Source organism: Castanea sativa, chromosome 5 (assembly GCF_040712315.1).
Source record: "Castanea sativa cultivar Marrone di Chiusa Pesio chromosome 5, ASM4071231v1".
In the NCBI taxonomy this organism is placed as follows: domain Eukaryota; kingdom Viridiplantae; phylum Streptophyta; class Magnoliopsida; order Fagales; family Fagaceae; genus Castanea; species Castanea sativa.
In genome coordinates, this window is record NC_134017.1 from 12,948,939 (window position 1) to 12,963,894 (window position 14,956).

Genomic DNA, 14,956 nt, shown 5'->3' on the forward strand with positions numbered 1-14,956 from the left:
GAATTGTGATGTATCAAATAGAGAATTTGACCTCAACACTACAACAAATTCTCTCTATTAGTCTTAGTTGCTGCTCAATGCAAATGTTGTGACCAATTAGGAAACAAGGCCCCAACCCACCAAATTTAGAAGACACCATTTTTGAAAAATAAAAAAAAGGCTCCCCTCTTTAAAATCCTTTAAGAAATTTTAACACTTCAATTCACATATCATCTATTTCAGTCTTCCCATTTTGTCTTGCTTCTTCCTCTGCCACCCCCCCAGCGTGGTCTCCTACTTTTACCCTAAAATGTGGGGATGGAAGTGTTCTAAGAATGTTGGTATTGTCACTAAGGCTTATTGTAGAATGTGAGGGTACTAAATTACTTTTCTAGTTTGGATGAGCATTGTTGGACAAATAAAAATGTTAGGAGACATTCAATAGGGCATGTCAGTGATATTAATTTTTTTTCTAGTGTAACAAAAATCAACCTAAGCATGGAAATTAAACTGATTGAAATTGTAAACTTTCAAGATTCAAATTCTCTTTAAACTCTTTAAGGTTCATAGGATAGCTGCTTGAGAAGAGTTGTAAACTTTCAAGATACATTGTTGGTTTTTTTCTTTGTTTTCTTGACTGTTATGAACATTTACTGCTGCTTCTTTATTTGCTTGCTTCCAAAGCTGAAATCTTTATCAAGTTTGTGTTAGGTTTCCAAGAAAACTAAAATTAGGCAAAGAAAAAGAATAAATATTCTTTTAATCCTGTTTTTGTTTGGTTTAGGGAAGATCCTATAGTCCTAGGTTGATTGTGATATCCTTATAAAGAGGAATTCTTGTGCTGTCGACATATTTGACTTAAGATCGATTTTTCATGATTTGAAAGGGAAAGAGTTCGTTTAGCTTAAAATTGGGATAAATTAGTTAATGATTAAAGTTTCAAAATTGAGCCTCTTTTTATGTTATGTCATGCTTCTTTATAATAGAAAAGGGGTTTGTTCAGTTTGTTTCTTAGCCGATTCATTCGTTCATTCTCCATTGGTTTCTCCGCAGCTACATTGTAAGCCGCCAAGATGGTTGCACAGAGTTTAAGGTCGATTTGAATAAGCCCCTTGTCTACCAGTACTGTTACATTTCCATAAAGTCACTCATAAAATATATAGTAATAGTATTCACCGAACCAAATTATGCTATCGTTTCCTGGGTTGAAGCTTTTCTCTTGCAAGGAATTTACATTATATTGCAAGAAGTCAAATCTTATTATTTATCTTGATATAACATACTTAACATATTTACTTTTGAATTGGTAAATTGCATAATTGTAATAATTTTTAACTTGGCTATTTCTCTAAGTAATCCACTAACCGAGGTCTAAAACCCAACAATTGTTAAATTTACATAAATACTTTATCATTTTTTTTTCTCATATTCATTCTACAGTCAAACACAAATAGAAAGAAAATTCTATTTTCTTTCATCCCTCATATCATATATTAAAGCTTAAAAAAAATAAAGGAAGTGATAATTATTTCCGCTCTCGTCCTAATGGCATAGCCATATAGTATTGACGAGTGGGTGCAACTTATATGCCCACTAAAATTTAAAAAAAAATTAAGCTTAAATAATATTAGAGCGTATGATATTTTGTTTGCAATTGTACGTAGCAACATATAAAATGTGAAGCTAACTTAACTTCAGAGCATTTAAAAAGAAACCAGAGATCTTTAACATCTTAGACACTTATGAACAGATAAGATAGAAAAAGATAAAGAATAGTATGTATAAAAAAAAAAATGGTCCCAAAACTAAAGAAATAACCACTTTTGTTTCCTTCTTTTTGACGTGGTGTCTAAACAAAATTCCCTACAGCTTGTTACTCAGATCAACACCCCCGCCCCTCTCTCTCCCCTAATGGTGGGATTTTTCTCATTCCCTCTGTAGGTTATAATCAATGGAAAAATTATATAAAACTTAAATTTTATATTAGGTTGCATTTATGTTTTTTTTTTTTGAGGGGAAGGTTGCATTTATGTTGACTTGGTTAATTACTTATATTAAATATTACATTAATTCACAGTTTCTCGCAGATTTAAAATTTTTTTTTAATGCAAGTAATAATTTAATATAAAGAATTGAAATGGATCTTTTAGGGTTTCAATTATTTACTTTTAATATTGGATATTCTATAAGTTTAATTAAGTATTGACAAGTTTAGTTGAACACTTTACTAAATAGTACAAAATTCTTGTTAGTTTAACTGTCCCACCTTTAGATAAAAAAAAATTATAAATTTATGTTTTAAAAATGTTTTGAAATTGGTTAAATTATTCTTTGTAATAGGATTGATAATGAAACGATCCTTTAGCATTTTAAGAATATGAAAATTGGTCAAGACAAATTGTAAGAAGTTATTGATTCAAATTATAAGCTTTTTTACACAAAAAAATATATTAAATCATTGTATTTTAATTATTTTCTTTTATTAAGCTTAAATTACCTTCAACAAAAGGTATTTCCTAAACCAACACAAGTGGTTACAAACCAAAACTATATAATAAAAATTTTAATTGAAGAAAAAAAGAAGGGACAGTAGTTTCAATAGATTTTTAGTGCCATCTCTAAGGGTCACTTTCTTATTCTAGGTTGTGCCTTGTAAAATATGAAGTTATTTTTCTTTCTGTGTGCATATGAATTGTTGGAAGTTGACTAGTGCCTAGCTATTAATCAACAGGTCTATCAGTATCTCTACTTAGGCACTTTTTGATATTTGAAATAATGTGTGTTTTTCTTATCTCATGTAATGCTCATAAAGTTTCGTGCTCCTATATGCTTATATCAAGTAATCCTCACTAACATATTCTAGACTGCACCTTGTAAAATATCATTTCATTTTAATTTTTGCATGCATGTGTGTGTATCAACTGTAAAAGTTGACTTGTGGTTGGCTATTAATCAACATGTCTATCAGTATCTCTTCCAAGGTGCTTTTTTTTTTTGTTTTTTTATTTTTTTATTTGAACTAGTGTATGTGCTCATCTCAAGTAATCCTCATAAAGTTTGATGCTCCTATGTCTTTAGATAGCTCCAATTTATTTGGCATCATGCCTAAAGCAGGGAATGGGTTTGCTAGAGATTTTATTGAGGAAGCAACTTGTTCAAAATAATCAAGTACTGCTTAAGGTAATTGATTTACCTTTCAATGTAGGGTTTTTTTGGATTTTAGTGTCCTATAATTTGACAGAGATATTTGTGACTAATTCAAGTTGCATATAATTTTATGCAGATTATAGAGATATGCCATCTGTATGAACTTGACAGTGTTAGTTCAAACATTATGAAGGTATATATTATTTGGTGTAGCATGCTTGTACATATACATGTGTGTGAGTGTGTTTTGGTGTTTGTTATTGAATTGAGAGGTTTATGGAAATGAAGTTGAAATTTTGAGCTCCTAAACTGTAATTACAGGTTTCGATTATGATAAATAGTGCTTTAAAGGAGAAAACACTAGGAAGGATCTCTTAGTTATATACATAAATTTGATTGCTAAGTGGTTTTATGTTACAAAATTGTAGCTTTGTGAATGAAGTTGCAAAGTTGGTTATAAAAGTAATACTTATTTGTGCTTTGCAATTCACTGATTTGTAAAAATCTTACATAAATAGGCTCACATTAAGAGTCAATTGTTGTAGTGGAGTCAACTGATTTTCCACCGAAGTTATTTTACTGTTTTTGGTGGGGACTACGAAATTTGAGGTATGCTTATATAGGATATTTTTCTTTTATGTTGAACTAATTGGCTACAATAGGGTCACTTAGTGTGTGTATTGCATTGAATTTCTAGTTTTACTGCTTTTTTTTTTAAGTATTGAAGGATATTTTTAAACACTTTGGAACTTTGATTGTGGTATTAGCTTGGAACTTTGATGGAGGTTATAGACAACGTTATGTATTTGATAATATATTTCTATGTTAATATTATGTTAGTTTGGAGACATTTGTGGTGTTGTTAATTAATTACATTTGTGGTTAGTTTGGAGACATTTGCGGTTAGTTTGGAGACATTTGTGGTATTGTGTTAGTAAAACTAAAACTATTACAGGTTTTTTTGTAACAAACAATATATTTGATGTAAACAGTGGTTATAGACAATGTTATATATTTGAGAATATATTTCTATGCAAATATTACATTAGTTTGGAGACATTTGTGGTGTTGTTAATTAATTATATTTGTGGTATTGTGTTAGTAGAGCTAAAACTACTATAGGTTCTTTGTAACAGGTTTGAACAATATATTTGATGCAAAACAGGTTCTTTGAAACAGGTTGTCCCTTATATTTGAGGTAAACAACAGTAGTTTCAAAGCCCACTGGGAAAAAAAAAAAAAAAAAAAAACCTATAGCGGCGGTCAAAAAGCGCCGCAATAGGTCCACATTTTATCTATTAAACGTGGACTTATAGCGGCGCTTATAGCCCGCCGCTATAGGTTCAAACCCCAGAGCGGCGGGCCGGTGCGCCGCCATAGGTCCACGTTTAATAGATAAAATGTGGACCTATAGCGGCGCTTTTTGACCGCCGCTAAAGGTGAACACAATAGCGGCGGGTCGTACCCGCCGCTAAAAGTAAGTTGACACGAATTTGAACGTCGTATGGCGGCGGTTTTATGCCCGCCGCAATAGACCAAAACCGCCGCTAAAAGGCGTATCTACAGCGGCGGGTTTTTGTACCGCCGCAATAGAGATATTGCGTCGCGACAAGGCTGGCGGGTAGAACCGCCGCAATAGCTCCCGCCGCAATAGGTGAAATGTACCTATAGCGGCGGTTTTTGGGGCTTTAGCGGCGGTTTTGGCCCGCCGCAATAGGCCAGTTTTTTTGTAGTGCATGCATAATAGTACGATAATAATTATAAGGGGCCCTTTGCTAGGGCAATATGGAACATCTACCGAATAAGTAAGGTGTTTTATCTCTTGGATTTATTATCTGATTTAATCACTAATTTCATTTGTTACTGTCACTGTGTCGCATTAATAAATTTTGTATTTATTTCTTAGAATGCTGCCACAGTTGATTTATTTGGTGGGAAATACTATGGAGAACAAGAAATGATTAAAATATGGAACTTAGTAAAAAAATTTTTTTTCAAGCAAGCAAAAAAATAAGAAGAAAAAGATATGGACTGCCACAGGTCTTTATTAAAATTTAATAGAATTAAGATCCTACGGGCGAAGATTAAATAGGAATAAAATTGTTTCAACATTCTCATGTGGTTTTATTGTAAATTTAATTTTTTACACAATAATATTTTTCAATTTCAAAGTTACCGAAAAAATTAAATATTTTGATATACAAATCAATTCTTTGTTCTAGGTTGATCCACCCGACTGTAAGTTTGCTAAATAATCCTTGCATAAAATGTACTAACAATAACATCCCCTGAATTTTGAGGTTGCTGCACTAAGATCACCTGATATACCACAAAGCTTTGTTACTTTCCTTCTGTATGTATATATTTTTTGAGAACCCGAACTTCAATTGCAAACAATAAAATTAACTAATTAAGTTACAAAGCTTTGTTACTTTTTTTTTTTTTTTTAATTTTTTTATTATTATGCTGATTGCACGGGTAAATGACTTTGCTATTTGGTTTTGTAGACTTTCCTTAATGGCTTGGTCTCTCACTGATTGGGTTAATGAACCTTCCTTATCTGCATGATCTTCAACAAGAAATGTATGAACTAGGCTATCTACACGATTGCACTCATACCATTATATCTGTAGGGGTAAAGGCCCAGAAAAGTGTGTTGGGCCATGGGCCATGGGCCTTATCTGAGGACACTTAGTGGTCCGATGACGTATAGTCAATAGAGAAGATGTAAGAGATGGGACACTACGAACCACTTACAATTACGAAAGTTGTGGAAGATAGTCTGAGGAAGAATGCTTCCTTGGCTAATCAAAGCAGAGGTAGGGAGGATTGTTCTGCCCTCAAGGGCAACATTCTAAAAGGTTCTACTGATAAAGGTACTCATCATGGAAGCATAAAACGAAGCGAAGCTGTGAAATATTTAGAAGAAAGCTACTACCACTGCATTGAATGCTATGTAGCTAATCCTTTGGCCACATTAATGTGAAGGTGATACCTGTACAGTGGTAAGCAACCTTACAACTACTTCTAAGGACTTCAAGAAGGTGCTGATGAGATAGGGATCAAAGCCAGTATCTTGGCTTACACATGGATGGTGGAAATAGAGGAAGTAGGGGTATATTATGAGGAAGGAAGCCCCTTACAAGGGAGGTAAGAGAAAAAGAGGGAAAAAAGATGGTAGTGATAAGAACAGAAGTTGTAACCCAATTGGAGGGAAGAACATATATATAGTTTACTTTCCTCGGACTGTGTCGAGGATGAATTGCTTCATGCAAAACAGTTGTATTCTGGTTCCTCATTGCATCTGAGCTCACTAAAATCATTTTTTTGATCCATCAAAGCCTAGTTTACCAACCCACTCTCTATAAATTTATTGTATTGGGTTCTTTGGGCCTCAATTTTTCTTATTTTAGGCTAAGGAACCAAACCCAGTCCTTACAGTATCTTTTTAATTATACTACCATAATCGCAGAAAATATGTGAGGCTACTAACCAATTATTCAATCAATAGACACATATGTGAGTGAAGTCCCATATAAAAAGAAAAGTGAGGTGTTAATATAACATAATTGAGCCGAAATTCATAAGTTTAAGTTTTTGGGTTATGTTGTGTCTTTTTATATTATATAAACTACAATATTGGGAGGCTTCGTAAGGTATCATATTCCCAATATAAGTGATATTAGAGTCAGATTGTGTGCAACAAAAATGACAAGGTGCTTACAGTTCCTTTTGCAGGTGGAGTAGGGATAAAGCAAAGCCAAAAAAGACTAATGATCCTGGAGAACGACCTAACAAAACTATGCAAAACTTTATATGAATTTATCCCTTTAATCTTCCAACTAAGTAAACATTTTAATTCTTCCTCAAAAAAAAAAAGTAAACATTTTAATTATTTATTTAATTTTTATAATTTATTGGTATTAACAAAAAATAATTTTATTGGGAGTTCATAAGGGAATGGAATGGAATGAAATAGAATGATCATAAGGGAATGGAAAGGAATAGAATGGAATGAAATGTATTTAAGTAAGGGAAAGGAATGGAAAAGAATAGAATGGAATGGAATGTAAGTAACATTGATTGGATGTTTTAAAATATATAAAGGAATGAAAATGAATGGAATGCAAGTAATCTTGTTTGGGAGCAACATGGAGGGAATGGAATGGAATCAATTTATGACAATATTACTATTAGATCCCTATTTTAAAATAAATGGTTGAATATATAGGGGTATTTTGGGAGTTTTAATAAAAAATCATTAAATCTAATTTCATTCTCTCCCATTCCTCCCAATTTCGGGGGGAATGAAAATTTGAGGTTTTAAAAGAATAGGGAGGAATGGGTGTTCCCTCCTACGCATTTCATTCCCTCTCACTTAAACTCCAAAATAAGGGAATGGGTTTTCCATTCCCTCCATTAAAACTCCCAAACAAGGGAAGAGAAGGATATTCTAAAATTATTCTTTTTATTCATTTCCATTCCATTCCACTCCCTCCTCCCAAATGAGGCCTAAAATTTAAGAGAGGTGCTACGTCCACAACATTTTTACAACATTTACACAACAAATCATAGGTGGTTAGTTATTATTGGTTCAAATTTGAACTTAACACTAAGATTACTTTTTTGTCCCAACAATAACAACCAGTAACAACCTGCCACTTAAGATTTGTTGTAAAAATGTTGTGGACATATCATTTCTCAAAATTTAAATAAAAAATTATGCAAACCACTAAGAATTATATGTGTATATTATATAAAAAAAAATATATCCTTTGTTGAAAAAAGACCAAAAGTATTGTGTAAATGCCAAGCTAATTAGAAAAAGGAGTAGAGTATTTGAGGGGAAAAATATTAGAAAATGGAGGCTGCAAGGCTTGAATGTCGAAGGAGGCTTATGATCATATATAAGGAAGGAATGTTCATAAAGATTTATTCCAAAAAGACCACATAAATGATGTTAGAGAACGACCCAAAAACCCATTCAAAACTTTATAAAGTAAAGTTTTTAATTATATATTAGTCTCAACAACAATAATTTTATTTCCTTAAAATTTAAATAAAAAAAATTATGGATACCACTCAGAGTTATATATGTATATTATATATATATATATATATATATATATATATATATATATATATATATATATATATATATAATCCTTTATTGAAAAGAATAATGTGTCAATGCCAAGCCAATTAGAAAATGGAGTAGAGTATTTGAGGGAAAACTTTTAGAAAATGGAGGCCACGAGGCTTGCATGTCAAAGAAGGCTTATGGTCATATATAAGAAAAGAATGTTCATAAAGATGCATTCTATATACATGGAATCCTCAACGAAATTTGACAGTAGTAGTATGAGTAAAAACTAGATATGAAAAATATATAGATGACCACAATGAACACATTAACATACATATATACATATATATATATATATATATATATATATATATATATATAATACTTGATGCTAATTTGTAAAATGAATTAAACTTATGTGAATATATAGTGCTATTTTAATTAATGTTAGAAAATCAATAAAATATATTTCATATAGCATATCCGTTATATTGTAACTTGAGTAAGTACAAAAAATATTGTTAGGTTTCTTATTTTCTTTTCATTTTCTCTGTGTTCAATCCTTATTTTTTATTATTTATTTTTTGTAACTTTTGAATCTTAAATAAACATTGATATAAGTTTTGGTGGGGTTGGGGTCAGTTGGCCTCTCTCAACCCCTTGGATTTTCCTTTGTGTAAGAAAGAATTTTTTTCAAAAGTAATGTAGTTGCATTTTGCTCGGGACATCGTTAGTAATAGATAATTAAATTTGCCTCTCTTATTAATAAATAATTTTTTGTGTTTTTTAGTGTTTGTTTTGAAGGAAAATATTGTGTAAAGATAGTTTTTTGTATTTTTCAGTGTTTGATAACATCAAAAAAATTGAGCCCAAAAGAAAATTATCTTAATTAATAGAAAAATGCTCATTTTTAGAGTTTTTTTTCACAATTTTTTTTTAAAAAACCAACTCTATCTCACAGAAAAATAAATAAGAGATGTCAAGAGATTTTTTTTTTCAACTTATTTAATTAAGGTTGCTAGCAAATATAAGAAATTGAGATAGTTTTATATAAAATACTTTTTGAAAAATGACTCATTTCTAGAAAACATTATTGCCAAAACAAACCTAGTGTAAATCTAATCTGAAATTGAAAAGATGTTTTTCCTAAAAATTCTCTTCATCTCTTATTAATGACTAAATATAAACTAAAATGAGAGATGCTACGTCCACAATATTTTTACAACAAATCACAAGTGGTTAGTTGTTATTGGTTCAAATTTGAACATAATACTAAAATTATTTTTTTGCCTTAATAATAACGACAACTAGTAACAACCTGCCACTTAAAATTTATTGTAAAAATATTATAAAAATATTTTTGACATATCATTTCTCAACTAAAATTGAAAAGACATCATTCCGTAAACTTGTCTATTTGTTTTTGGCAACATCCTAACTAAGGAAATTATGAGTTGGATTTTGTTATCAGAGTGGAAAAGGTAAGCTTTTCTCAAAAAAAGAAAAAAAAAAGTGGAAAAGGTAAGCTATTTACTCTCACAAATATATATATATATATATATATATATATATATATATATATATATATATATATATATATATATCTTTCAATCTCTAACTTCCGTAATAGTTTGAATCTTACTATCTGTGAATCTGTAGACAGGAGGAAATTGTATCCCGAAGATTTATTCAACCATAGAGATTTTTTCAACCTTCATTTCTCTATGGCCAACATTGCTAACAACAAACTAGAGTGTTTAATGCTTTTCTTGCTAACTTTTTCTTACGTGCTAAGTGACAGATTTGTTGATGGAAGAAGGATTGGAACTACCAAATTGGTTAAGCCCAAAGGAACAATCAAAACCATTGAGGTAATAATAGTTCTTGCTTTCCTTCCTTGACTTTTATCTTGATTTAAAATGTTTTTTTCATACTTATATATGTATTTTTTTTTTATTCTGAACATATCTAAGGTCTAGTGAAAACTTTTCAGGGGAAGGATGGTGACATAATTGACTGTGTCGATTTATATCAACAACCTGCTTTTGATCATCCACTTCTAAAAAATCACACCATACAGGTAGTTAATTTAGTTATTGCTAACTGTATATACAGGTATTTATAATTGAAATTTCTATTTCATTCTTTTCATATACCTCATAATTTTATAATTTTTCTTCTTCTTTGGTGGGCCATTTCAAGGGTGGCCTAATGGTATTTTATAAAAAAACTATTGAGGTCCACCTCAAGAATGTTAGGTACAGTAAGCCTGATGATCAATAAAGATTCGTTGATCTAAAAACCAGTAACCTTTAAGCCCTTTCATTGAAAAAAATAATAATAAAAATAAAAATAACTTTTTAAACCATAAGCCCTTTATTTTTTGTCAGGACCTATGTTACTATACCAAACCTCATTGAGTTTTTGGGAAAGTTGAGTCCAGAAACTGATTTTCTCAACTAATCTAGTGAATTCGCCCTTCCTTTGACTAAAAAAAATTAAAGAAAAATATTTAGCTTTGTCAAAAATAAAAAAGAAATAGAAGATATTGCAAAGAGATTGTAGCGAGAGTGGAAGCATATAAAAGAAAGAAAACAAGGAGTTATATAGTACATGCATTTGTACAAGAAGTCAGTCTATATTCAAGGTTAAAAAAAAGGGTTAGTATTCCTTTATTTATTTATTAAGTTTATATAAGCTTTGAGAGGGAAATTATAAAAATAAATAAATGAATAAAAACAATAAAGAGTACTAAACTCAACAATTCAATGCTAGCTCTAGGATTTAATTCTTACTTTGCCTTTTCAATGCCACAATTGGGAATTCAAACTAATAATTGATTTATTTTTGACTAATCAGATGGAACCTAGTTCAATTCCAAGTGATCTAAAAGTGAATTTCTCACCAGTTAAGCTAATTCAAGGTTGGCATAAAAGTGGACAATGCCCCGAGGCAACAATCCCCATTGTACGATCACCAAAAAGTCAACACCTTCGTGCTTTGCGTCATTTCAAACGTAGTCGAACACAGCTTAAACAAAGCTTGGATAGCAATGATGGTGATATTCTGAGTAATCATGAGGTATTCATGTAGCATTGAAATACAAAATTCTTTTTAGTCTTGTATATATTTATTTCTTTTGTAAATTAATTATTCTTCCTGACATATATATATATATATATATATATATATATATATATATATATATATATATATATTGATATGAATGATATTGCAATAGTATGCCGTAGTTTCTTTTGGAGGTGAGAATTTTTTAGGATCGCATGCAACAATAAACGTATGGAAACCAACTGTAGAGGGTAATGGAGAAATGAGTATTGGTCAAATATGGGTTCTAGCTGGTCCAGAAGAAGAAATAAACACTTTGGAAGCTGGATGGAGAGTAAGTATCTTTACAAAGATTAAACATCAGCATATATTTAGAATTTTTTTTTTTTTTTTTTTTTTTTGGGTGCAAGTCTAAACTTTGAGAGGATTAGATTCTATTGGCATTCAAATCTACACAAGAATATCATATAAAGTTTGATTTAAGATATATATGCCATGTATTTGGATAATGAATTGATGAACATTTCATGATTCCAGGTTGATTCTGACCAAAAATCAAAGTTCTTCATATATTGGACTGTAAGTTTGCTTATTTCTTTTCAAGATAAAATTTAAAATTACATTAGGAATTTCGCCAACCTATTCTCATCAATTGCATGCTTGCCAAAACAAGATATTTAATTACCCCTACCATGTATAATTTCTTGTAAAGATACTATGTAAGTTTCTCTTGTAAACTAACTTATTCTATCATTATTAAGAGCGATGGCTACCAAAAAACAGGTTGCGAAAATCTTGATTGTCCTGGTTTTGTGCAAACAAACAAGAACTTTGCCATTGGATCTCCTTTAGATGTTTCCGTCTACAACTCGAAGCAAGTCGACATAGGGGTAACCATATACAAGGTAATGGACGAAAAAATTCTTTCTATAAATTATGCTGGCTATACACACGCCTTTCTTACATTTTGCTCACGAAATTCTTTTCCTTCAATGCATTAGAGCAATGAAAGTTGGTGGCTCAAAGTGAATGATCAGGTGATAGGATACTGGCCTCAATCCATCTACAAATATTTAGCGAACAGTGCTACTCGACTTGATTACGGTGGAGAGATTTACAACGCAAAAGTAGGAGGTGTACACACAAAAACTCAAATGGGAAGTGGCCATTTTCCAAGTGAAGGCTATGGAAAAGCAAGTTATTTTCGACATGTTCAATACATGGATTCAACAGGCGGTTTTAAAGATGTTGAGGTGGGGAAGCTGACTGTAGATGCAATGAAACCTTCCTGCTATAATATAGCTGTACAAAGTGATAGGAGCCCAGGCAGTGGAACCAATTTTTATTTCGGGGGTCCTGGCTATTCTAAGGATAAATGTCCATGATAGCATGGGAGAAAAAAAATTCTTATTATAAAAATAAATAAGACACATATTTGAGAAATCAAAATGTCAATTCTTTTAAATTGGTAATGCGTATATACTATTTTCGCAGTATTAGCAAGAGCTGTCGTCCGATTACATTTTCAATAATATCCCTAAAAAGTTGGATTTCAAAAAATGCATAAGGTTTTGTGGTTATTGAATAAGTTGTAAAATACTTTTCTCATTATGTGAGAAAAGTATTTGCAATATGTATCATTTACCTATATCTTAAAAGGATTACTCAGATCCGAGTGTTATCTTCAATGGAAAACAATACAATATAACTCTAGCCATATGTAAGGTTACTCTTTATTAAATTCTTAAATGTGTGAACTATATTAAAAATGATGATTAATGTATTTTTATTTGAATTTTAGAATCATCATCAACTATTTATAGAGATGATAATAAATTTAAACATAATTTTCCCTTTAAAAATATAATTATCATTTCTATAAGATATTAATGATGAACCTAAAATTCAAATAACAAAAGCAGCTTTTAGGTAAGATGAGCAAAGTCCTGTGTTCCAACGGGAGGAATAAGCATGCTGATTTATCAAGTCTTTAATTTTTATTATTTCTTTTACAAAAAAAAAAAAAAAAAAAAAACTTTATTATTACAAACCAACCCCCCCCCCCCCCCCCTTTTTCTGTGTTTGCAGTAAGTTTAATTAGCTGATTTACATGCCACTTTTAGTTTTGTGCATAAATACTTGAATTTATATTATTAGAACATTGACTATGGTCATTGATGGTTCAAACTTTGCAAGACCAGACATTGGGATATTGTAAAAGTCATAGAGAAAGAGCTAGAAGGTCAATTGGGGAGGACATATTTTAATTTAATTCAGAATCAGGAAGAGTCATCACACATAGATCCAAGCCCAAGGACCATTTTCCTAGAGACGGATTTTTTATAGCAAGTAATATATCTTCACGGTTTTAGAATCTTGACTACCAATAGTAAAACCAGAAATTCATAGATCCAAGCAACGTCGTCATTAAGTGGTTTTGACAAACTTATGACCAAGAAATGAATATCTATCTCAACATATTTAGAATGTGCATTAAAAATTCGCAGTGAGAGTGAGATAATAAGTTGCACCAATATTGCATCTCAATGAGACACCAGTATCAAATAATAGCGATTGACATCACCAAGAGATAGGTTGTGGCCAAGAAAAATGGCAAACCAATCAACATATCATTGACTATCAAAGTTTAGGGGGGTGTTAGCACATTCTAACAAATCCCAAAAAATATTGTGGCTAAAATTACTCAATTAAGATCTCAAACTAATATATAAATAAATTAATCAAACTTAAGAACAGCAAGATTTTTGTAAGAACTTTTTCTCCTTTAAGGGAAAAACAATTGAACCAACTTAAAGAAAAAATTCATTATAATAAAATCGATTATAATACCTTATCATGTTTATATCCAAAACTTAAGCTAACATAAAATACAAATTATCTCTGCTCTAATAATTAACACAAACTGGTTTCAAAAAAAAAAATTAACACAGACTCACCTGAGATCTTTGCTCCCTCTCTGATACTAAACCTTTTTGTGGTTGCTGAGAAACTCTCACTAAAACAAATAATTTTTATGTTGTGTGTGGCCCATTACTAAAGAATAATCCTTCTTTACTTTGCTTTTACATGTGTACTGCAAATTTTTTTTTGTCCCTTTGTCTTACAGTCCCTTGAAACACTCACGTGTTACTATATAATGAATTTTCTTCCAGCTAGGTTTAGGTTTAGGGTTTTCTTCCAGCTATCCATTCTCTCTAAATCACTATTACGCCCAAATCTCTCTCCACACAAAAACCCTAAACCTAACGCATTCTCTAACCATCTATAGGCCTCCTCCTCTTTTTATTTATTTTTGGCTGGAAGAAAAATTCTACAAAAGAATTACAAAAATTGGAACGAAGGGTCCATGGAATAAAGGAACAACCAAAGAGGGAATTACAAAATTAGTGTAAGGTATTGTTTTTATATTCAATTTTTATTTTATAATTATTCCTGAATTCTAGTCAATAAAACAGAGGAACAATCATTATTCTTGAAATTTAGAAAAACACTGTTGCATGAAATTTAGTCAATTGTTTATGCAATTGTTAAACAAAAACTTATATTCGTTCCATTATCAATCGCTAGTGATGATGTTGAAAAAATCACTAGTAAGTTGCAAGCACTCCCAAATCGAAACAACACTTGCAAAAAGAAAAGAAAAGACCTAACAGA

General features: G+C 30.9%; 1 protein-coding gene across 1 annotated transcript; it reads left to right on the forward strand.

Moving 5' to 3' along the window:
- Positions 1–5,860: 5,860 nt before the first annotated feature.
- Positions 5,861–12,666, forward strand: LOC142634757 (protein neprosin-like). Its single transcript, XM_075809023.1, has 8 exons — positions 5,861–6,002; positions 6,159–6,276; positions 10,014–10,083; positions 10,206–10,292; positions 11,072–11,293; positions 11,819–11,860; positions 12,043–12,186; positions 12,283–12,666. Exons 1-8 carry the CDS (start codon positions 5,861–5,863, stop codon positions 12,664–12,666), a joined length of 1,209 nt encoding a protein of 402 aa, XP_075665138.1.
- Positions 12,667–14,956: the final 2,290 nt, after the last annotated feature.

Bases quoted from the DNA above. Each gene is read 5' to 3' on its own strand.
- LOC142634757 (XM_075809023.1), top strand. From the start codon at position 5,861: ATGGGACACTACGAACCACTTACAATTACGAAAGTTGTGGAAGATAGT. The intron at 10,084-10,205 runs GTAATAATAGTT...AAAACTTTTCAG, and splicing joins GAACAATCAAAACCATTGAG to GGGAAGGATGGTGACATAAT. The intron at 10,293-11,071 runs GTAGTTAATTTA...TTGACTAATCAG, and splicing joins TAAAAAATCACACCATACAG to ATGGAACCTAGTTCAATTCC.